At 40.7% G+C, this 24,438-nt stretch overlaps 1 protein-coding gene across 1 annotated transcript in view; it reads right to left on the minus strand.

The window, feature by feature from the left end:
- Positions 1-293: 293 nt before the first annotated feature.
- nfasca (neurofascin homolog (chicken) a) overlaps positions 294-24,438 on the minus strand; it is an 82,333-nt gene continuing 58,188 nt past the window's right edge. The window contains exons 24-28 of the mRNA XM_034533459.1: positions 24,065-24,187; positions 23,275-23,448; positions 12,292-12,420; positions 9,977-10,046; positions 294-528 (exon numbers count right to left, since the gene is read on the minus strand). Coding sequence (XP_034389350.1) covers positions 300-528; positions 9,977-10,046; positions 12,292-12,420; positions 23,275-23,448; positions 24,065-24,187 — 725 coding nt within the window. The 3' untranslated portion in view covers positions 294-299. The remainder of the gene's footprint in view (positions 529-9,976; positions 10,047-12,291; positions 12,421-23,274; positions 23,449-24,064; positions 24,188-24,438) is intronic.

Raw genomic sequence — 24,438 nt, forward strand, 5'->3', positions numbered from 1 at the left:
GTCGAGGAAGACAAGCACTGTCCTCTTTGTCCAAACACCACCTCCAATGGGCCAATTTCTTTGAGCTGGAAACTAAAACAAAGGCGTGTGGTCTAATTCCACTCCTGTGTTCCCCTGGCTTTATCTGTAGAGGGAAGCCTACCCAGTCTCCAGACAGGCCCTGCTGCGGTCTTTCTGTTTCATATAGTAATATATTCATGTGTGTGTGTGTTTGTGTCTGGTGTGTGATGCCGTGGTTTGTCGTAATGCCCTCTAGTCAGAGGGGGGGGGGGAGGGGGGAGGTGGCTGGCGCTACAGCGCTATGCCAGCGAGTAGATGGCGTTGACGGGTGAGGTGGCCTCAGAGCTCTCGTTGCCCTCCGTCTCATCCTTGTCCTTCTTCACAGTGTACTGGCCGATGAAAGAGCCGTCCTCGTTGAACTGGCCATCACCACCTTCGCCGTAGTCCACCAGACTGTCGTCACTTTCCTTCACATTACCGTCCAGCGACGTCTGGCTGCCCTGGAGGGGCTTGTTGTCCTCGTCGCTGCTGCAAAGGTGGATGGGGAGCAGAGTTGAAGGTTAAAACGGGAGCCGAATGCTAGTTCAGTGTCGACAGGAGTTTGGGACCCTGTCGACCCCATCAGCACGGGTTAAAAGAGGGAAGTGAAAGGTTATGCAGATTGCAGGTAAATAAATTATCTTCATTTCATATTTTTTCAGTCATGCTTAGTGACTGAAAAAATATAAATAAACAAATAAATAAACAGAATATTCAGGTCACTTCGATCTTATTAGGTTCGAATTTAGACTTTTATGAGTCATTTCCTTTCCATTTCTTCCTTAAAGGATTGGTTTAATAATGTGAATACAGTACGCACATGCTATATGTCATTTGTAAGAGTTCTCTGTAATTATTGCTCCTAAACTGACCATGAAGCAATTACTCTGTGGAGCGACACCACTGTGAGTGATGGTGACTATATACACTGTTATGGTCTATGAGAAGATGCATTCTTAAATTCAGCCAAGGCTATTATGAGGCTCTTTTTTTTTCCTGGTAGTTGCGAGTTGTCAGACTGGGCGGTTTCCTTCTCATGGGTTACTTTTTATTTTATTTTTTTAAGTGTGTGGCTTGCGGTAATTTGGGCTGCTTTCTTTTGAGCAGTTTCTACCATTATAAAGTTCTGATTCCCAATAATCTGAGTTGTGGGATTGAGATTGACAGGACATTGAGTTCAGTAGGCTCAATTAAAAATGTAACATCCTTTCCCGATGCCCTGATTGGGCTACTTTCTGTCAATCCAATCTGGCAACACTGTTGCAGACAAAACATTTTATGCATCCGTCGGCAACATGGACACATTTGGCTGACAGCTACCAGTTAACACTGTTAGCAGACACTTTGTAGGCGCCGTTTTTGACGCCGATAGGCATTAGGTTTCCCTAGTTAGAATCATATTTTGTTATATTTCACAATAACGCCACCGTTAGTTGATTAAATGTATTTAGGCCTATTATTGACCCCCGCAGACCACTAATGTTAGCTAGCTAAGCTAGCAAGTTGAAGTTTGCCACTACTGTTGGAGCAGCTGAGAACTGCTCAGGAACTTCCCAAACTACTGAACATTGTCAGAGTAACGTAGAGGTAAAAGTAGTAGAATTGTAAACTTCTTAGGACAGCTTGCATTTTAACGTGGGCTTATTGTATGGAGACACCACCTCAGTATTTTGCGAATTGTTTACATCCAGTACATCTCCAGATTCATGTGTAGTCGTGCTTCAGGTTAACAGCACCGGGACCCGAACAGACAGAAGTCAGGATTACTACTCTGTCAACATGCTTATAGCATGTGAGTACTGTATCAAGATAGACTTTAGAGAATACAAACCCATCCTTTCAAAAGACAGCTGCATTAGCATTTTATACCAAAGATGCGTGTTGATCTATAGTTATAAGTCGATTTTGCAGAACACTATACAGTATTTGCCTCTATGTTTTAAAAGCAACCCTGTCTCCTGAAAATTACGTTCAGATAAAACTCATTTGTTAGGTTTTAGAGGACAAAAATAGCCTGGATTAAGATTGAATCTATCTGCAAACTATTCACTGCCAATAATACACTGAATGAATCTGAAACAATCACTGTCAACATATTTGTTTTCATCGCTCTAATCCCTAAAGCTAACTGGGGATGCACAGGATACACCTGAATTATCTGTGATAACATGCTTTCTGGACAGTATAAGAACGTCACACTTCCTGGACTGGAACAACAATACTACCAGTGGAATTATTACAAACATACACTGGTATGAAACTGGTATTGGTAGGAGACAGGGGTGATTAAAAGAGATAAATACTGTCGTCAAAAATTCAAATGAGACATTTGCATACACATGCTAAATGGTGGCCATATTCTGACCTGAGATCAAGCATGAAAACTCCAGTGCACCTCATTTGTGGAGCTGTGCTTTATTTCAGTTCAGAGAATGGCTGCGTGTCTCTTTATTCTGATTTTAGTGCGAAGATAACTTCATGCACAGGGAGAAAGAGCTACAGACTAGCATTAGCTTTCTTGTCTCAGATCAAGCCAGCAGCATAACAGCGGGAGGTGCACTCGAAGGATGCAAAGGTGAGATATTTTTCAGTTTGATATCTCTTCTCTGCTGGGGTCTGTGTATCGCATTTCAAGGTTATCAAACATTATGTATTCAGATTCACTCTGCAAGGACAGAATCTACAATGTAGCTTCTCAGAATCATCATGCGCCATGCTGAAACACTTTGGTAACCACAGACATCACTAAATACATGTTAGAAACCAGACATGTTGATAATCAAGAATACACGGCAGAAGCAGCGCAATCGCAATCTGACACAATTCAAATCCACCCAATGTGACTGATCGAAACCCAAAATCCAGTAGTCATTCTATCAATCCACAAAAATTATGTTACAGAGTAGAGCAAGCGACAGGGAGAGAAGCAGAGATAGTGAAACGATATACGCTTTTTTTTTAGAACATATGCTGACATGTAACAAGGTAAAGAGATGAAGGAAATTGGAGTTGAGCATAAAGTGGGTAAATGCGAGAGCATGGTCGTCATGTTTTAATCGATTAGAATGTTAAGTAGTCAAGCAGCCCAGTCGCAAGAAAAAAATGTCGGCACTGTACGTTTCAGAAAACCACAGCTTTAGAAAGTCCACTCAGGGCCGGTGGGACAAGTGGTGGATGGATCAAACAAACAAAGGACTTTCACCCAGAAGACTGATGTTAGAGTCTCGTGTGAAACCAAAAGTAAACTTTGTCTTTGCGCTTGTTACATAAAACATGATAGTTTTGTTGCCTAATGCGATCATTGTTTCACATAGATAATCACTTGGCATTGTGCAATGAAATTTTTTTTATGATACCTATTTATGGTTCAGAAATGTACAATGCCAACATTCTTTCTGGCGACTGGGTTGAGTCAAGAAAGTCTCCATTTTCTCAGCGACTTGGGTTGTATGTCAACAAGTCAGGTCACAAAAATGACAAAAGCCGCATACAGAGCCAATGAAGAAAGAAATGTGTCACTTTCCAAATAGTTACAGACTGCAGCAAGTGTGTATGTTTTTGGAAAGAAGACAAATAAGTTGTGGATTCAGGTGCGGATGTCCTCATAGCTGATCAATGCATCTGACTCAGTGTGCCGTAAGGAGTGTACTCTGTGGTTCCGATATGCTTGGAGAGTGCCAACAGCAGATCAGACATCTCTCGATGCACCAGGGCCACTGAAGCGCTTCGAGATTTCATCTCTTACATCTAATTAAAGAAATGTGGTCAAGAGGCAGAGCCTTTTTACGAACCGTCTGCCCCGGTCAAATCTGTTGACCGTACCCGGGGGGGGGGGGGGGATCCTTTTATTTCAGTGACTTCAAGATGTCTTCAAAAGAGGGCAGAGTCGGAATGATTCAATTATTTGATTAGGTGTTTGTTTACTAGAAGAGCAAAAGGTGGGGGAAGTTATTTAGAGAATGGGAGTGAGTTTCAGATAACCTTACTCGCTAAAAGCGAATTTGCCAATCTGCAACGTCAGATTAAAATGACTATAGAGTTTTGATTTTTACTTCTGTTTAATTTCACAGATTTGTATTGAGGCATTGTATGGGTTCGATAAATAAATAATATCCAATATCCGATTAACCATGCTTACAAATGCTGTCATTTGTTAGATAAAACTCATTAGGATGTTAACAAAGTGGAATGGCTCCAGCAGACAGTATTCAATTCAAATGCACTGCAAACGAGCAATAAAAGAAGAGGTTTTCTTAGAGCAGGATTAAGAGGGTTCTTCTCCTTTCATACAGTACCTTTCAAGAGCACTTTAGGACCAATGAGGAAAATAAATCCCAAAAAGAGACAAAGGACACAGACATAAAGTGGGGAAGGTAGAACAGAAAGACAGTCATGACACAGATGGACAACCAGACATGCATTAATACACAGATACTGAAAAGAGAGATGAGGACAACATAACAACAACATTTATATATCTTTATATATGTATATATGGGTAGAGGTTAATACATTTAAATCATCATAACCCTAATGGCATGAAACAGAGTAGATGTTTGAGCTTTGATTAAAACAATAGAAGTGGGTTAATAATCTTTTTTGTCCGTATGAGAAACGGGCTGCATAGCATGTGTATCATCTAATTCCAGCTCGTTACAACTTGGGCCTTGTTTTAGTGGGTTATTTTAGTGGCCATCATTCCCATTAGTAACAACACTGATGTCACCAGTTGCTGAGAAATGGGAACACAGAAACTTCACTATTACAAAGCTTAAAGGGCAAGAACCACGAGCAGTCAGTCAGTTTATCTCTGACCATTCCACGCCTCATGATGATGTATGGATCCAATCGTACACTATTGATGCTCTGGTTTGGCAGCAGGGTTGGGTTGTAAACAAGCAAACAGTTTGTCCAAACCACTTCATGTGGAGGTTAAAGTGAAAGTGAGCTTGTCTGAAAAGCCACTGATGACCCTTCATTACGCGGGAAAAGTGTTTGCACACAACTACAGTGAGTTGTAATAGGAAGTGCATCTGTAAAATGTGACGGAAACATCTTTTGCTTTTTTTTCTCCAAATAAATGTGGCAGACCTGGAGGTTTGTTTACAACCCACATGATGGTGTGATGCTTCTGTTTCTTGGCCTGTCTGACTTTAAAGAGCTGTGGCTGCATTCACAGATCTCAGCTATTTATACAATGTTGATGGCCAACTATGTAAATGAAGACCCAGGTTGTACTAAATGAGATTTATCCTTTAACTACACTATACATGTGATATTCATGCAAGTAAAACTGTGTTTCTAAAAAGAGTTAATGCCGTTTTATTTTGTTCTGCACACTAAAATACTGAAGAATCTCAGAAAGAGGACAGAATGCAAATCCAGATGGAGCCAACAGGAGATAAATGCTCAATAAATAGTCCGTAGCTCCTGATGCTTTTACTTTGATATACTTTCAGTAACACTCTCTATAAATCCCATGTCTATTATTAACATACTTATTTGTTGTTTGTTGCCTAAACCAGTTTCCTTAAGGGTGTCAAGTCATCCCAAACGTAGATCATGCTGCCTCCCTGCCCTCACTACGACCCAAATTGATTTGCCTCTCCATCTCCCACCTCATGCACCTGGTGGCGGATGCTTTTTAAATGTCAGCCGGCGGAGGGAAGAAATGCAATCGCAATGCAATTAACCTCTAGAAGGGTGAAAAACATGTTAGTGCCTTTGGCTGGAACAAAGAGGACAAGACCTGCCGTACTGTTCTCTCTGGCTGCTTTCTGGGATCACGTCCCCTCGTACTGCTAGAACAGCTGATCCATGAAGAGCCTTTTAAAGTTCCAGACAAGCTTCTTCTGACAAGCTATGACTGATCCATATGCAACTCAGGGTAACAGAAATGCACAGGCACTATCCCATAAGGAGAAATGGACTTGTGTAATGTTGCTCCAAGCCTAGGGCTGAACCACAACTATGATTAACAGCAGGCTTTTTATATTTAGTGCTGAACATGACTCCAGCCTCAGCAGCTGCTCTGCTGTGTTTTGAGAGAACACATCCTACCTGATATATAATTTCCCTTCATCTTGGCCATCTTTGGATTGTAATTATGCTTGTTTTTATGTGCTAAGTATGCCAATTTAAAAGCAGAATATTCATCACCGGGGAGGATATTTAGTGATTAATCTGTTTTTATAGAGTATGTCTCAGTTTGGGGTCTCAAATGTTAAGACCCTTCTTAAAGATAGCCTCATGCAAAACAAAACTAGTACATGCTCTGTTCCAACAACTGTGGCAGTGATCCCACCTGTGGCTGTTGTTCTTTTTTCCAAGCCGAAGCATTTGTTTCACGCTGACTTGTCACCAGGCAACTAGAGCTTTTAAGAAACAGTTCAGCTTTTCGGGAGATACACTTATTTTCTTTCTTTTTCTACACTGGTGAAATAAGATCCTGATCAACCTCGTGACAGGTGGATCAGCCTAGCTTAGCATTAAGATTAGGTAAAGGTAGCCTACCTTAAACCGAATACATTTAAATCCATTGTACGTAAACAGAAATGTATCGAGGATTTGTGGTCTATACCTAAACCTAAATCCAAGGTTCTGGACCCCCAGCATGAGCAGCATTAACAGTCAACAGTCTAGTCTGGGTGCCTTACCTCATCATGTTAAAGAAGAGGCCCCTGACCTCTACTTTTGAGTTGTCTTTTGATGCTCCGCTGACTAAAACAGTGCAGTCCTGCTTTGTTCTACGAAGACAATTAAAAAAAGATAATTTTCATCTGCAGAATTAAAAAAAGGAATCCAGATGAATGCAATGCACTTTATTCTAATGAAACATACAAGCTTGGCTGATATAAGACACTGCTTTCAGGTTTTTAACTTGTTTTAAGAGAAGCCGCCCCTTCACATCGATCCTTGCTGCTCTTCACCGGTTGCTTGTGAGTTTTAGTGTCTTTATTGTGTTCATTCAATTTAAAAAAGTGTCACATCATCTCGTATTCACTGAAAAAATGTGTCAGCCTGCTGTTTGAAACCAGGAAATCAATCCAAAAGGAAATATTTACCTCCCATTTTTTTCTCTGGATTTGGATTTTAATAAAATAGATTTTATGACTAAAGCACAGTTCTGTCTGTCTTTCTTTGTCACTTGGATGTCATGTGACCATCATGGAACCAGAATGCTGCAGAGCCAGGGAGCCCTGGCCTTGAAGATGAAATAGTTTGGTTGACAGTTTGACACCCATAATGGAACCACAGCCTGGCACTTAGCTGAATCTTGTTCATCTCTGCTAATCACATTGAATCACTATGGTATCAGCTACTTAAAATCCTGTCTGTGACATTGTTCAAGCAGTGCTAAGCCAGTTGGACTCCCACTGCTTTCGTCTTGAATGACTTCTGTTTGCAGACTGACCAAAGAGCCAGCCATGCATTTATTAGTCTCATCCAAACAGCTGTCCTGTTTGGTCTCTCTAAATAAGCTACACCTTATCCAGCCCACGTTCTCCCCAGCTCAGGGAATAAAAACCTGCTCCCTCAAAACTCATGCACAGGCCAAGAGATGCCGTGCCGAAAACCAAAGTACCTGTTCTCGTTTTCGTTCCTGTCAGGGACAGACGACCCATTTCAGCGTGGGGGAGAGAGAGGGACGAGACATGAGGACACAGGGGAGACAGTGAGAGAGGGAGAAGGGGGTGCAGAGAGAGAAAGAGGAGAGGAGGAGGACAAGCTCCACATGATACATGCATGTAAATCCTTGCATGCGTGCACACACACACACACTCTCACACCCACACACGCACACACACACAAAGGAACACACACAGAGAGCTAAAGTGCGGGTCAGAATCAGAGCAAAGCAATGACCTTGACTGTAAGAGAAGGGTTGGGTATTACAGTAACGTTAGACTCATTATTGATTAAAGAGCTAAACAGGATCTCCCACACAAGATAAAAATGAATCACACGGTATTAAGCACAGCAGGTGATAATAAGTGCTGATAGCGCCTCCTTTCTCATATACAGCTATCTTTTGAATTCCAACTCCATCAGATTCAGAAATTCTATGCTTTTAGCAAAAGATATTTGCGCCAAAGCAGAGCTACACAATGATAAGACATTCTCTGGTGATTTGGATTCTGGATGGACCGTGGCTAGTCTATTACAGACGGGATCCTTGCTGCTATGTGTGCTGCTATGGAGGCTTGTGTACAGTGATGAGAAAGGTTTTAGTGCCACTCTCACACAGCAGAGTTACAACATGACATGTGCAGCTTGGGTTTAGAACGCAGGTTATATTCAACATGTTTTTAGTCAAAGTGGACAGACAGAGGACAGACAGACTCATTCTTCATTAAGAGGAATGAAGTCACAGAGATCAGTGGGACCTGGTGGGAGCAAAAGACACATTGCTTACCAACACATACTGCACAGAGCATACAGTTCATCCTCGACCTACTGTATATGATCAGTAATTCTCATAGAGGACCACTGCACAACACACACACAGGCCTTCGGTCACATAAGTAAAAGGTTTAGGACCACAAAGGTGGTGTTCGGATGGCGAGCAGAGCCTCAATTGTACACAGCTATTCACCACGATTTTCTTAAAAACTAGTTGTCCATAGAGGGTCAACAGGTTTACAGCAACATTGCTTTGGAATGGTATTTAAAATGTTGGATAACGTTGGCTAGATAATAATAAAAGGTTCTATCTGCTTTCTGTTTCCTTTCACTTTCTTTCTGATCGCTTTGTTATTGCCAATTACAGCATCACGTCTGTGATGCTGTAATTGCTCAAGTGTCCAAGTGTCATAAAAGCTACCTGCTAATTAATGCTACGAGCTGCGTTAAGACTTTTATGCTTTGTCATCATACAGCATCAACTGAAACATGTGATAATAACAACACCTGTTGCTTTTCAGTGGGTTCCGTACACAGTAAAATATAAAACGTGTCCTTTGAGCCTTTTTGAAAACTTTTACTCTAGGGTGGAAAACAGCAGCTTGAAAATAATTCAATGTGTTTTCAAATGTGTCTGCATTAGTGTTGGAAGGAGCCCTATTCACCATGATTAATTAACAATCCTTGGGCTGGGTATCGTTAAAAAAATGGCACCCAGCTTCATGAAGAGAACCTGCTCCATATATCGCTATATACAGCTCATTCATAAGGTAACACAAACACAATTATTATTTCCAGGTGATTATACACTCAAGAAAACATACTTAATAATATTCTATTCCATTTCTGCCAATAGTTCCCCTTAAATGTTACACACTGGCCCTTTAATGTCATCGAAACTATGTGACCCATCATTTTCAGTATAAGCCATACAGGACTATCGAGTGCTGCAGGGATGACATCAAGTTAGCGTCTATAGTCTTTGAACCCTGAATGCAAAAAAAGGGAAAAGCTATTGTGAGGCGATAAACAAACCACAACACAAGTTTTCACAAGAAGGCGATAAAGGCAGTTTAGTCTGTCTGCTGATTGTTTCTAGTGGATGTTGTTTTTTAGCCACTTATTAGCTACTGCCTTTTTTAGGACAAATAAAAGCTACAAAATGATTTACTGACGTATTTTATGTAATAACCTCTGACGCTTGTGTTAACCACAGGCCTTATTAAAAGGCGTCTAACCAAAAAACCATTAAAAAACCATTAACTTCGAGACAAAGGATCCTTAATGTCTGTGTTTTAGGACTCATTCTTGCAGCACCCTATTGCTTTAACTACTGAAATGTCTGGCTATAACACTTAGTCATCATACTGAATAAAAGATACTACTTCGCTGTTATACAACCTGATCCAATTCTCTCGATAACTAAAAACCTAAAACAAATGAACTTCAAATCATTTCAAAGGCCAGCGTTCAAACAAAGATAGGCACAGATGGAGGTGGTGCTGATGTTATTCACATTGTGATATTTACTTACTGGTAATCGAAGGATCCGTCCTGGTCTTTCTGATCTACTGGGTCCAAGGGGAGATCTTTTTTGTCACGGACTAAGGAAGGAAGAACAACAGTGACATGTTCAGCATTTTGCTGTTGTGCTTAGATTTGACATACAAAACCATCCATATGTTGAGGGGTTTCCGGGAGTTAGTTTGAACAGAAATTCCTTCTATTAGTCGTCATCTGGTAATTCAGTTCCATGTCTTTGTCTTCAGCCCTCATTTTATTAACTGTTAAGTAACAGTTTTTTTCTTTCTCCCGGATTAATGTTAGAGTTTGAAAAGAAAAATACTTATTTAGATTGTGTAAAAGAGTATGGTTTCACTTAAAAGTCAGTTTGTTACGATTCTTAAGATGCAGTTCTGTACGTATGAAACTTTAAACGTTTAACGCAAGGTTTCATTTCACACGGGACTTGAACCACGGCCTACTAGGTGAAAGTGATGTGTGACGTGCATACTTGTCATTAAGATGTGAATACATAAGCGACGTGAACATAGGCTCAAATATGTCCACATAGAAACGTATTTGTTGAAAACTAAAATAAATAAGGAGAAAAAACATTTCCCTATACACATAATTGAATATGCAGTTTAGTTTAATGTGAGGAAATTCTTTCGGAACCACGCTGCATATAATAACTGATTCTATAAAGCAAACAGATGTGGACTGTGCACTGTGTTGCCGCAAGAAATGAATGAACTCTACTAACAGGACACGATACAAGATGCTTGCTGAAAGACTTTAATTAAGTTGTTGCCATTTAAAATTGAAAATTGAAAAGTGTTTCCACGTGACTGCTTTTGTATTGTTTTCTGCCTCAGTAATTCATGTATTCAGTAGTATACATTAGGAACACTGCATGTTTTTAGAGACTTGCAAGCCAGTTTTAGTAGCAGTTAAAGAACATTGGGTTGGGTTTGTCAGGTGTGTCAGTGCTTCAAACACGTTATGAGATCTCCTCTCATTAGTCACTTTTCGGTTATCATCCTTATTTGACTTGGTTATCATCATTATTAGGTGTTAGTTCTTCACTTTTACAGCACCTACCCAGATATTTTGCAAAACCAGTTACGCAACCACCACCTAGACATTATAGAAACTGCAACACATTAACATGACTCCAACATCTGCTGTTCCAAAGCATTGAATCATCACATATTGTAGATCAGCATCCATGTTGCAGGATTTAAACAAAGAAAATACAGTTGTTGTTTTTACTTTTTGTTTTTGGGGGAGTAATAAATAGATTGACTGTGGTATTGGATCAGATATTCAACACTGTTACACTGGAATCTGTCAAACATTCTCTTTGTCATGTATGACCTGGTAAATAGCAGCCAGTTGTGTTGTTGTGCTGTTTGCTCTGTCATGACTATTTTCTTGTGCCAAAATGGGTGCTGACATTTTGACTATTGGTCTGTTGTTTTCCGTCATAACGAATACATCTAGCACAATAGTCAAACAACAGTCAAAGCAGTTCACTTAACTTCCCTCAGTAACCAAATAAATGCAGTAGTCACCTGGATTGCATGGATCACAGTGACTTGTAATGGAGCAAATAAGGAAACTTGATTTTCACAAGAGACTAAAACCTAGGTATCCCACCACCATTCAAAATTAGGGCCATCATGTTGGTTGTTTTTCTTTGGGAGCGGTGGAAACTTGCAAATGAGCAAAAATGGGAGCAAAGGAAACTGATTTTGTACTTCTGTCAGGTGACAGTGACAGTTTGAGCATATATGATGCAAAGATATATTTGATTAAAGTTCAAAAGAGAAGGCAGCTACATCATAGCCCATTATTTACTTTGCTACCAAAATCTCAGTATCTCACTTCACTCCAACTACTGAGTTTGGTAAGAAACGTCCAATCAGAAGATTTCAGATTCTGCCGCTGTGTTGGTCATTGCAGACAGAGCTAAGTAAATTGAATCGACTCACTGTTTTAGCAATGCATTTTTTAACAATTCAGTGAATACAATGGGATGCTTTGTTCCTGGATTACAGTGAAGAAAGGGTTCTGACTGCTAGAACTCTAGCAATCAGAGGAATTGAATCTACCAAACTGTCAAAACTATTTTCTGAGGAATACAATTAAAATGCAGTATTTATATTCATCGCCATAACCCTAAATATTAATATTGTGAAATTACCCTGGAGGTGTAAGATGGGAATAATACTGAGATCATCCACTTTGGTAGTGTAATGATGTTGCTTCAATCCATCTTATAAACCTTTGTCAGAAAGCTATGTGGGGTTAATGTTGGTCCTCTAGTGGTTGTCGAAGCCTTACCTGGGTATTTTCCCCCGCGGCTCCTCTTGATGAAGCAGACGATGAGAAGGATCAGTATGATGAGGGCGATGGCACACATCAGGCCAATGAACCAGCCTTGAGTGGCTATGTCTACCTGGTCTATGTAGGCTGGAGGCACACACAGAACACACACACACACACAGGGGAGGAGAGAGGAGAGTAGACACACAGTGAGTGCTTTTCTGGACCACAATGAGTCAGAGCTAATACATCAAAGAAGCATTGCAGAGCTCTCGGCAGAAGTCAACAACTCAGAACCAACATCTCATTATTGGCCCCGAACACATATCCAGAATCTATAACAATAATGTAATAATTCACACACTGTGTCCCATTACACAGTGTGTGAATTTGAGGTGGGGTACGAGGGTTTGTTGTGTGAAAATAGTTGTTGCTTCCCAGAAATAATTTCAGTACAACCTGAAAGAACACTCTTTCATTCTTTGAATGCTGCCAGACATTATACCTCTGAAATGTTACAGATATTAGCTCTGAATTAGAATAAATGCCATTTTCCATCATAGAGTATATGATGGAAGAGTATATGTCTCAAGATCATAAAGATCTTAAGCTGCACTGCAGTATATACAACTTATTAATAGACTCATCATATCCATGCAAACTAATCAAAGAGGAACCCGGAGGTATATTTGTGAACAATATGAGTATTTACCTGCAGAATATGTGAGTTGTGTAAAAGTCTTATAATTCACAAAGTTTCATCTCACAGGAATATAACCTTTACTTCCACTCAGACATTAGATACTGTTCATAAAGACAACCAAGACAAAGTTGGTGACATCCAAACATAGAAGTCTTATCCTGACTCACTTGAGTTTACCATTGGGAGAACATGCATGGATACAAAAAAAACTAAATAACTCACCCAACTTTGACTGAGTTACCGTAGAAATAAATACTGACAGACTTGCACCCAAAGTAGCCCACCTGGCTGGAACCCCGGTTCCACCTAGCCAGGTGGCGCCTCACCTGGATTGGTCTTAAAGATGAACGGTGTGCTGCTGATGCTGTTGAGCTCATGGGAGTAAACCCTCAGTTGGTACTTGGCGCCTGCGATCAGATCCGCCACTGTAACAGGGGGCTGCTGTTTCAGTACAACTTTCACCGATTTGTCGCCTTGAAGACACAAGAAAGGGGCCAATCACACTACAGAGGGTGTGGCCCTAGTTCCACACTAAAGGCTGCACTGACTCGCAAAAGTCACAGCATCACGATGCTTTGCTGGGAGACTGGTTTCTCCGAGTCAGAGCATGGTCACTGAAGTGAATTGAGACTGATAACAATGCAGTGCCCACCCCCATAATTAGGATCCACCTCTTTACAATTTAGAAGCATACCCATGATGTGATTTAGTACGTCTAGCCATTCTGTATGAGGTGCAACTTCTTTAAGCTCAGTGCAACTGACACATTCTGGTATTTCTCTCTTTCTCCAGAAATCTGAAAATGGGCAGCAAAGAAGAAGAGGGGCCCAAGGAGCAGGTGTTCCTTCAGGCAAACCCACTGCACTGTGAACTTCAGAGTCTCACACAACCAAACTTCCCCATAAATTGTCCGCTGTGCCTACCGGGTAGAATTGAAATGCACCATCTTGGGTAACGTGGGGGTTGAAGGGGGCAAAGCATTGGTTTGTCTCAATCATTTACAGGCCCAAACTTATCTCCATGAAGTAAAAAATAAAATAAACAGCAACCTGCATCTTTCCTGTGGAAAGATATGTCGGTCATGACATGGCCGGGCTATGAGCATGACTGAGGTGGCAGTGAGAGGAGGGGGGCAGCACGAGGCGGTGACATCATGCACCATGCTGTCAACCATTCGTCAACGTTGATATCATCTAACAGAACTCATTCCAAAGCCATGCTATTATCACCAGCCCTAATTCCAGCCAAGCAAAATGGCTAATGCAGACGGAGAAGACATGCCAGTCCTTTTTTACATACTTAAATATAGTGCTATGAGTGAGGCCAAGGCGGAGGTTTAGTATTACAAGTACAGCATGGTGATCTTTATGTTTTTAAGGGAAAGCAAAAATTATTTAAATATCTTTTTATTGCAGCCCAGACGTCAGGAAGATATATGGGCTTTGTAGGTTTCTGAAGGGGCGTAGTACAACTAACGACATGGAGAACAAGTGACATGTATTTTGAGCAACCATTATTTAAAGTTAAATAGTTACGTGGTATAATAACGAATAATACAAGTAAGAAAGTCCACTATGGGTGGGTGGCAAAAGGAAGTTTTCAAGCTTGTTTCTTGATTTAACATAAGAAAGTCTGCTAAGGACGGTTGTATTGCAGTGCATTGTTACATTGGTACCTTATTATTTATTACGTTACATGGTTACGTTGTGAAATTGTTACGCTGTTACATGTTGACCTTGTTTTGATGATACATTGTTAATTTGTTACATTGCATTGTTACATGTTTACATTGTTATGTCTTGTTTATATATTGTGTTGTTACATGTTTACATCTTTAGGTTGTTATATTGTTCCCTTCTTAAATTGTTTATGTTGTTACATTGTGACTTTGCGTTGATATGTTGTGTTGTTATGCTGATACTGCCTCACAGATGGTGGTCTGATTGGCAAATTCTTTTTCTCCATGTATGTACAAGGACAATCGGGTAAATAATCAAATAAAAGTCAGTATTCGAACAATGTCAGAGTCTCAATTAAGGGCAGGGTAAAAAGTTGAGAATTATGTACATTTCACACAGCCCTAATTCCTTCAGTACACTACCAGAGTCCTGTCACCACCCTGCCACTCTCACTTTCTCTTTCAAGAATAGTGTTTTAATTCCCTAATGAAGTCTTCTCACCTCTACTTTGACACTTTTGATTGGTGCTTAGAACTCAACGCAGATGTTTAAGATGAAAAGCACACCAGGAACAGGAGGTATTATCCTATGAGTAGCTGGAAGGATTTCAATGTGAAAATGCAACATAATTTCAGTTTAATGTATGATAGCTGTACTGACATACTGTCATACCAATGGATTAGGCTGTTATTCTGAATGTATTAAAAAACAGCCTAACGTGCAGGACGTGTTCAACAGAGCAGTGAAAATATCATGATAAAACAGGGGAAATCAGATAACAGCACAATTCTGTCTTTAGTTCAAATAAAATAATAAATAAAAAATTCCTGTATTAGATTATGAACATACGATATCTTCTGAAATGCAAATTATGCATTATGGACACCAAATCGTCAAGAGGTGTACAAGACAGTACTATAAAGTACTACTAATTTTACCAGTTCATCATGCAAAAAGGCTGATGGTAAAATTGGTTAAAACAAACTTTAAATTAACTTTGGTTACACTTGTGATTTAATTCAAGAAGCTCACTTTTACTGCTGTTTTTTGAAAATATCAAAGTTGAAATATAAATATGTTGCTATACATGGACACATTACAGCTCTTACGGCCAACCCTTTAATCAAATTATTCACTTTGTCTTTCCTTTTGCAAGATTTCTCAACTCTACCCAGTTTTCTGTTTCAAAGCATCATCGTAAACCTTTCTCTGTCAGACATGCAGGGACTTCTGGGTCACACTCAGGGAGACAGGGGGGGATAAGGGGATGATGATGGGAGGTGGGGGAGTGTCACAGGCCTCCTGCTACTCTTCACTTAGAGTCAAAGCTTTCAGATTTGACCTTAGAGAACAGGGGAGGGGTGGAAGGGGTGGAAACCATTAGATCAGTCTCATCATCCCCCTCTCCTCCCTCCCACGCTCCCTTTCTCTTTCTATTCACATTCAGACATCATTAAGAATTAAAGCAGCTGCCCATTTACATGAAAAATACATCCTCCCTTCTTTCCATTCTTGATCAAAGATCACAGACTGTTGAATTGATAGAGAGCAATAACAGAGAGCCTTTAAATGCTGGACTATCCAATCTCAACCAGTACTGGGATTCCAGAAATGGAGGGATGATGTGTTTTATAAAAGCAGACTTCAAGAGTGCAAAGCAAAAGCAAGTGATCACGTAAGCGTGGATAGCCAAAGAAGTGACACATTCAAACAGCGGTTTAGACAAAGCAAGCTGAGCAGCACATTCACAGAGCACAGGAGCCATTGGAAGCCAGGCAGCGTGTTGAAAGAAACCATTGTGATGGAGCACTGCACAAGAAAGAAAGTAGTAGTGACATGACGCCGATCAACATTTCCTGACATATAAAGACCAGACAGAGATGCACAGAGAGAAAGACACACACATATGCAGACTGTGGTATGTTGTGGCTTCTGCTTTTTTTTTTTTTTTTTTTACAGATTGAGACGTCAGCCTTTTAAGTGCAAACATCACATACTTCAATAAAAAGTAAAACAACAGGCAAACGGAGAAGCAGCAGCAGCTGCTGCAGTCAAAGGTTATCTCTGGTGTGATCCTGTGGGCCTGAATGGGGCTATGAGGCTGCCCACCTGTAACAGCCATTTAATCGTCTGATGACATTTAAAAATGTTAAAAAAATTGTTTCCTCTGAATGCTCTGGCCTCATTAGTTGCTTGTTTTGTCAGCAAATGGTTGCCTACAGGAGTTCTCCATTAAGGCTGGTTTGGACATGAGTAAGACAAGAACACATTTCAGTAAAACTCTAGAGCAAGGATATTTGGGGGAACAAAAACCTGCCATTGAGGTGTAATTGAAGTCTGTACAAAGAAAATAAGGCATGAATTATTTAATGAGAAAGCTCCTGAATCATTCTTTAGTTTTTTCCATTAGTCCATATTGTAATCATAATCAAAATTGTCCTGCTAACAGGATTGAATTTCTTTCGAGAGGGAAACATAGTTTGGCTGGATAATGACATTTCCGTCTAGTGGAGATTTCTGGGAATAAAGTTGAACTGAGAGAGTTGGCAAGTGTTGCAGTGATCAAGGTGTCTTTCACATCCTGTCACTTCTCTAATCCCCAGCACTGAAAAAGATTAAACAAATCAAGTCTTTGTCAAACACTGGATTTTGTTAGTCGCTAAACGTAAAAATTATTCATAACTACAACCAAAAAGCTACTTTATACACATACATTTGGCCCATTGTTGATATAAAAGATGTTGATAGTGCGAACTGGTAATGAGAGCTGGTCAAGTCTAAAACCTACCAATGTCCCCATCTTTTCTCATATTTTAGATCTGTTTTGATAGAGGTGTTTTGCCTGATCTTTGAAATATTGTCCTTTGTCTTCTGCTCCTTTTGACTTTGTACCACCTCACTAAATAATAAAGAAGTTCGGGTCTAGCTCTTGCTTTAGCTCAATGAGGGCTCGGTCTGGTTTCTTACTGTCCAGTGTGAACTCTAGCACAAACTCGCTGCTGTCGGCCGGGAAGTTGTGTCTCCAGCTGACTTTAGAGTAGTTACTGTTAGGCTCCACCGTCAGATTCCAGATCTCCCACCTTTGGGCCACTACACAAGGGGGAGGGGTCAGGGTAAAGGGTTAGGGGCAGGGGCAAAGGGCAGAGATTGCACAGTTACAACAACCATACACAGGGCTCTATTTAGACCTATGCATGGTGCTAGCACTAAGGGAGTCTATCTACAAGAATGATCATCCAGATCATGGTCTGCTCAAAATCAGAAGTAAATACTCATGGACAGAAAAGTTCCTCATGAGAAAATTTCAGAGGATTTTTCAGTTCATGAACATTTAGTTGCAAAGCTTACTTCTGCTTTAGATTGGACTAAAATCTAAAAACTAAATGGTGAGCTCTGCCAATATTACAACCCTCATCACTCTAAAGTGTTGAAGGGTTCTCTCTCCAAGACCTTTACACTTATCAACATCCATTTAATCATAAAGAAAAGTTTGGATTCTCACTTCCTGACCAGGAGGATAGTTGCTGGCTACATCCCAATATTCTGAAGTAATTCCCCACTCTTTGTACAGTAGGTACAGCACAGCTTATCGGAATGCAGCCCTGATGTGTTCTCCTGTTTGGTCAGGTGGGAGAAGACAATTGTCTTTTGATATCCATGAAGCCATGGTCGACTAAAACACTAGAAATATAATAGAAACCACAGTGGGACAACAGCATGTACCCAACACATTCTGATCGGTACGCTTGAAGGTGACCAGCTCAGGAGTTGTGATGGTAGTGGTTGCCTCGGTTGTAGTGGCAGTGGTGGTAGAAGAAGTAGTAGTAGTAGCAGTAGCTGTAGTAGTAGTAGTAGTAGTAGTAGTAGTAGTAGTAGTAGTAGAAGTCGGAGTTGTCGAAGTGGCAGAAGCTGAGGGACTAATGGTTGTAGGAGCGATGGTAGTAGGAGGAAGAGGAGCGAGAGGAGGAGGAGTAGGAGAGAAAGCTGAAGCCACGGAGGTGTCCGTAAACTCGACTACAAGGGAGGAGGGAGAGAGCAGAGGGTTAAAGACAAGTCAGCAGGAACATCAAACAGGCACACACAGTGACACACGACACACGCGGGATAGGGTCAGCAAAGCCCTGAACTGAAACCCTCACAAGCAGCATCACGCATTTTACTATAAGGCACCACCAGTCAATTAATGATCACAGTATTCATTTGAGTGTCCCGCTTTATCTTTGCTGGGACCCACACACACGCACACACACTTCAGTGTCCTGCATGGACTTAGCTTCCGCTGCCACCAAGGGGACAGATGCTGATATTACAAGCTGCGTTTCCTTGTAAGGGCATACTGTACCCCAAAATCATTAAGTATTTGTGTTGCATTTAAAGGGGCACCCCACTGGTAAGATTAAACATACGTTTATACCTCGGTGCTGATGATGTCATCTGGGGTTACCTTAACTTGGACTTTAAGACTACAAATTTAGAACAATAGCCTGTGTTACAAACATGGAGTTTGACATTCGTTGGTCAAAGAAAAATTATGATACTGATTGCATTATGGGAAATGTAGGATCCAGCATTTTCTCCCATACTAGGGACTAAAAGTCAAGATATCCTAGACTTCTGCTGCTTTGACCCCTTTATTTTAAAATCTGCCTCTCACAGGTCTCCAAATTGAATGGAAATGCAATTTCTTGTCATGTCACTGACAGAAAAATATAACATTTTAGGTAGTTATGTCACATTTAATCCAGCATCTGTCTTTAAAGTAGCAGCTGTGATTACAGTTCTTTTTTCTGTTTTGCAGTATTTTTTATCATGCAAATACAGGCTATTTGGAGGGTTTGTCAGAGCAGTTGTGCATCAGTTAAAAAAGCAACCAGAATGTGTAGTAGGGAAACATGTCAGGTATTGAAACTTGCATTAACTCAGGTATTGAAACTTGCTGTCGGATAAGATAAATTTAACTTATAATTTTCATAAATTTAAGACAAAAAAGAATGCATCCTGCCCTGGTCTTATCTCCTTTGTGACTTTTGTGACACTATGGAGCCCTCTTGTGGGGTTAAGGCTCACGTTGAGAACCAGCTCATCCTTTTCCACTTTAAGTATTGTTCACTCCTACTGTACCGTGAAGTTGAGGTCATCTCTAGCCAGTTAGCCATTACTAATCTGATGGCCCCACCCCGAACATTTCCATCATACAACAAGCCCAAACCCCGGCCAGCATGCTTGTATCGCCAAGCCAGATGCCAAGCATGCCCTCAGACCGCCATGCGAGGGAAAGAGAAAGTACGACGGGAGGATGGGAACATCAGCATGTTCAAGAGCCGTTACAGACCCGTGAGGTTAGCCTGTTCAGCCCAAATCTCCAAACAGCCTTACCTGTAATCCTCAGTACTGTGTGTAGAAACGGACCAAATGAACAGGAGCAGTGGACAAAGATGGCAGAGTGACATGACCTTTGGGAAAAGCTCAGAAGCGAGGCGACCAAGCCGGTGAGTGAGTGCGCAAGCCAACTGCTGATGGAGTGTTGTTTGTGTGACCAAGTCACATCATTCATCCTCCCACACACGCACACACACACACATACACACACACGCACCCTAAACAGCAGTGTCATCATGACATTTTATCCAATGACGATGACTGAAAAACTAAACGCATGAGCCGCTACACAAGTTGCGTCTCATGGCAGACAAGAAGAGGCCGTCGAGAGATTGCTACAGGTGCGCCATCAGGGATCAGTTCAGGAATCAGAGGTTAAAGGTCAACATAAATAGAAATGGCTCGAGCCAGGATTCTATGGCAGCTATCAGGGTGATTGTCTAAAAAGAATATGATACCAGAAGATTTGAGAAATAGGTGTTGTGATGGTTCTGATATGTTTCATTTTCAAATCACTGGATGTGTATGTTTCACTCACTAAGCCTGTGAATCAGAGAGGAAAACCTGAGAACGTTGAGTGTTCTTCAATCCCTGACAGCACACAGCAGCAGGCAAACAGCAGGTTTACAAACAGGGGGTAAGATGAAGAGAAAAGGAAGAAAATGCAGCGTAGACAGCAGTTCAGTCCACTAGCAGAAAAACATATCATTTTTGATTTTAAGTTGCCTGAACAGACACAGAAGTGCATATCTTATTAATATTAGTAGTAGTAGTACTGGCTTTTTAAACTGAGTTTAAACCAATCTAAATGGGGAAACAATACAATAATCAATTATAAAATAACTATTATATGCGGTCTTATGTGAGTAAATCATTTTTGACATCAACCTCTACAAGTACTTCATGTCTAGCAATCCAATCAGTTTGCAAAGTTGCTAATGTCAAGCATTTTTTACTAGAACAAGGTCAATCTTGAATTTGAATTGGTTTGAGAACCAACTAAAGGTCCAACACTTCTCTAAACATCTGTTGGCATGCAAGCTAAAGAGCAGTCATGATTTCATCCCAATAGTAAATGTCTATATAATTATATATATTGTATTACTGTTCAACTAGTGAGCCTGCACATCAACATATCTATATCCATAACTAATTTCATTCAGTCTGGTTTTGTCGACCATTTTACACTTTCATAAATCATTATTAACAAAGTTTTGTAAATGTTGTCGTTGTGGAATTAATATCCAGTCATGGAAAAACTTCCTGGAGGGTACCATACACAACCCTTGCATGCATATATATATATATATATATATATATATATATATATATATATATATATATATATGTATGAGCGTGTAAAAGTAGTTAAGCGCTCCCTCTGTTGCCCACCGTGTGAACGGCACGGGGTGGTAGAAGTGCACTTCTGTGGATAATAGAACGAAGGTGGACTGCCCTGCTGCTCAGTGTTAAGATGGACAGACAGACAGATAGAGAAACAGATATGGAGGGTGGGGGACGGGCGGCAGGCGCACTGCACTTCTCATTCCCCGTTACCTAGAGCTGTAGAGTCAGTAAGGTTTTCTGCCAACAAAAAGAGAGGTGGAGACAGGAGACAGGGGAGAGGTGTAAGAAAGACACGGAGAGACAACAAGCACAAGACAGCGGCTGGAAGGTTCTCGTTCCCCACTCATGGTAATTTGTTCAGGTTCAGAGGTGTCGTCCTCCATCAGACTTCTCTTTGGAACTATACTTTCCACTGAAGGAAGAGTTCTGAGGAAAATTGCTCACAGTGACGTCTGTGAGTTATTTTCGCTTGTGAATTTTTCAAATTAGATTTTGCAACGAGATCATGTACACAAAAAACGAAATTATCTTACATCTCTCAATAGCAAACGCTTCAATGGAAACTATATGAACTATATGAAACTGGTTCATTAGTGTAAACAGGTTACAGATAAAAAAAAAAAAGGCAAAGCTACAGATCACAGTGTAAAAGTGAACCTCCACACCACCTGGAGATGGAGACAGAAGACAATGACATGGAGGAACAACAGTGTTCCTGTAAAGACGAGTAGGTTTTTATTCACTGAGTGTATATATTCAGTATACCTTCAATAGCTAGCATAGCATAGAAGTGCTCGATGTGCTAACGTACTCTGCTAATGTTAGCTTCACAGGTTTTTAGGTAGAAACGTACCTCTCCAGGAAACAAGTATCACAATTACACCAATGTCTCCTAAAGTGGCCTCTGTTGTTGAATAATCCTATTCAGTGTTCAAACTCCGCTTTCTAAGTGATCTAATTGGTTACAGATGTTTTCGCAGGTGCATTCTGGGTGCAGGTGATTGATAATCGATTGATTGAAAAGTGTGGTATTTGAATGTTTAGCAAACAACACACACAGGCGCTTAGTGTTTAATGATAAGTCTAATATGGATAACAATGTGTAAATATTTTAGAATGTCAAACTTATGCTTATAGATAAACATGGCTGGTAAAGAGAGGTTACATGTGTTAGTGATTTCTATAATTGTCCCACAAGTTCCATTTTCTGTGTCTAGGCAATTGCAAATTGTCATGTATAGATTTATTCATGACTGCAAAAAGTTTGCAAATGTTAATAATGTAAGTGGCAAATTCTGATCCTCCTGTATGTGAGTCCCACTGTTGGTGTTCTAATAATGCCATCCATCAAAGACAGAGCAGTTATCTCTCCATCTGATACCCTGACAAAAAGGTGTTCACCAAAGGGTAACAACCTCATTTACTTATACTTCTGTGTCTCCGTCTCACACACACACAGTGATTCTCACTATGTAGACACACTATGAAACCGACCTGGTTCCTATGCAAAGAGAAAGGGCTGGAAACGGTGTAATTACACAGTAAAAGATGCCATGCAGCAGAGTGAAGGTTCAGAATTAGGAGACCAGGCTGGACATGCTGTGTGAAAGGGACATTTCCAGTAACTAGTGGTAAAGGGGGTCAGAAATGGTCCTGTTGAACTTCTAAACATCTACATCTATTATCTAATTCAAGGCCAATTTGAGAGTTCTAATGTGAGGGTTTAAGGTAAAGCCCTCTGAAGCAAATTTGTGATTTTGGGCTACACAAAATAACTGTAATTGAATAAGATTTAATTCTTACTGCCTCTCATCACTGTCCAACTCCCCTACTCGGTCTGTACCTCTTATCCCCCAGGCTCAGTGTCAAATTGTCAAATGCAGAAAGACTCACCTTCATTGGCGAAGTGAGGGGACTCCTCAGCATAGACCTCCCCTGATCCCACCTGGGTGAGCGCTGACAGGTAGAACTTGTAGCGGGTGGATCGGTCCGGCATGCGAAGGGTAAACGTTGTCACGTTAGGAGGGAGAGTCTCCAACTGGGGACGACCCACTCTGGAGCCATTGACTGCACAGACACACACACACACACACACACACACACACACACACACACACACACACACACACATTCACAGAAGAATGACAAAGAGGGACAGATGGGTTGGCTTGTGATCAGAATTATTCCCAATGTATCTCATGGGGGGGTCTGGTACTGCAGAATCTATAGACTTGTCAACAGGGTTAAACTGGTTTGATTTAATGTGTTGTGTTGTAGAGCTGCCTGTTCAAAATACAATTTAATCAAATAAAAACTATGAAACCAAACAAATATCTAAAAAAAATATGAGCCCTAATAGAGCCCTCCACGGACGCATAGTAGTTCTGTTTATAATACTTTCTGGAGTCCACGTAGAGGAAGCAATCCACATGCATAGTCTGTTGCTTTACTACAACAAATTGGTGCAACGCGGATGTCCGAGGACTGAATCTTCATGTAGACTCTCTGAGTGGACCCTCACGGAACTTCGTTCACTCACAAGCAGGTGATTAAAGTTCATAATGCTTAAGCAAATCATCACTAAAGTGGAAGCACCAAGTCAAAAAATGCTTTCTGTGTGAAGGTTTGAAATGTGGTACCTTTGTGTGAATAGTTTATGTTTGAAAGCATCAGAGCAGCTCACCTGTTTGGTACTTGAGCTGGTATCCAATCAGAATGCCGTTGGGCTCCAGAGGTTTGTCCCATTCAAGGTGGATGGTGTCAAAAGTTCTCCGGTTAATCCTGAAAAACTTTGGTGCATCTGGCACTACGAACACACACACAAAACAGTGTTACCGTTGATTATTCTCGGACGATATTTAGTAAAAATCAAATGAACAGGAGATTGACGTTAATGCTTTCTAGTCGCCGATCCTTGATAATTGTGGGTTTTTATGCAAATGACCACGATATATTGCTGAAACAAAGTAGAAGAACAATATTTTGAATTTGAATGACGGTTTACATTGACTTCGTGGCAGTTGAAATAATTTCTTGGGATGGAGGTGAAAAATAAAT

This window comes from Cyclopterus lumpus, chromosome 5, assembly GCF_009769545.1.
Source record: "Cyclopterus lumpus isolate fCycLum1 chromosome 5, fCycLum1.pri, whole genome shotgun sequence".
Lineage (NCBI taxonomy): Eukaryota > Metazoa > Chordata > Actinopteri > Perciformes > Cyclopteridae > Cyclopterus > Cyclopterus lumpus.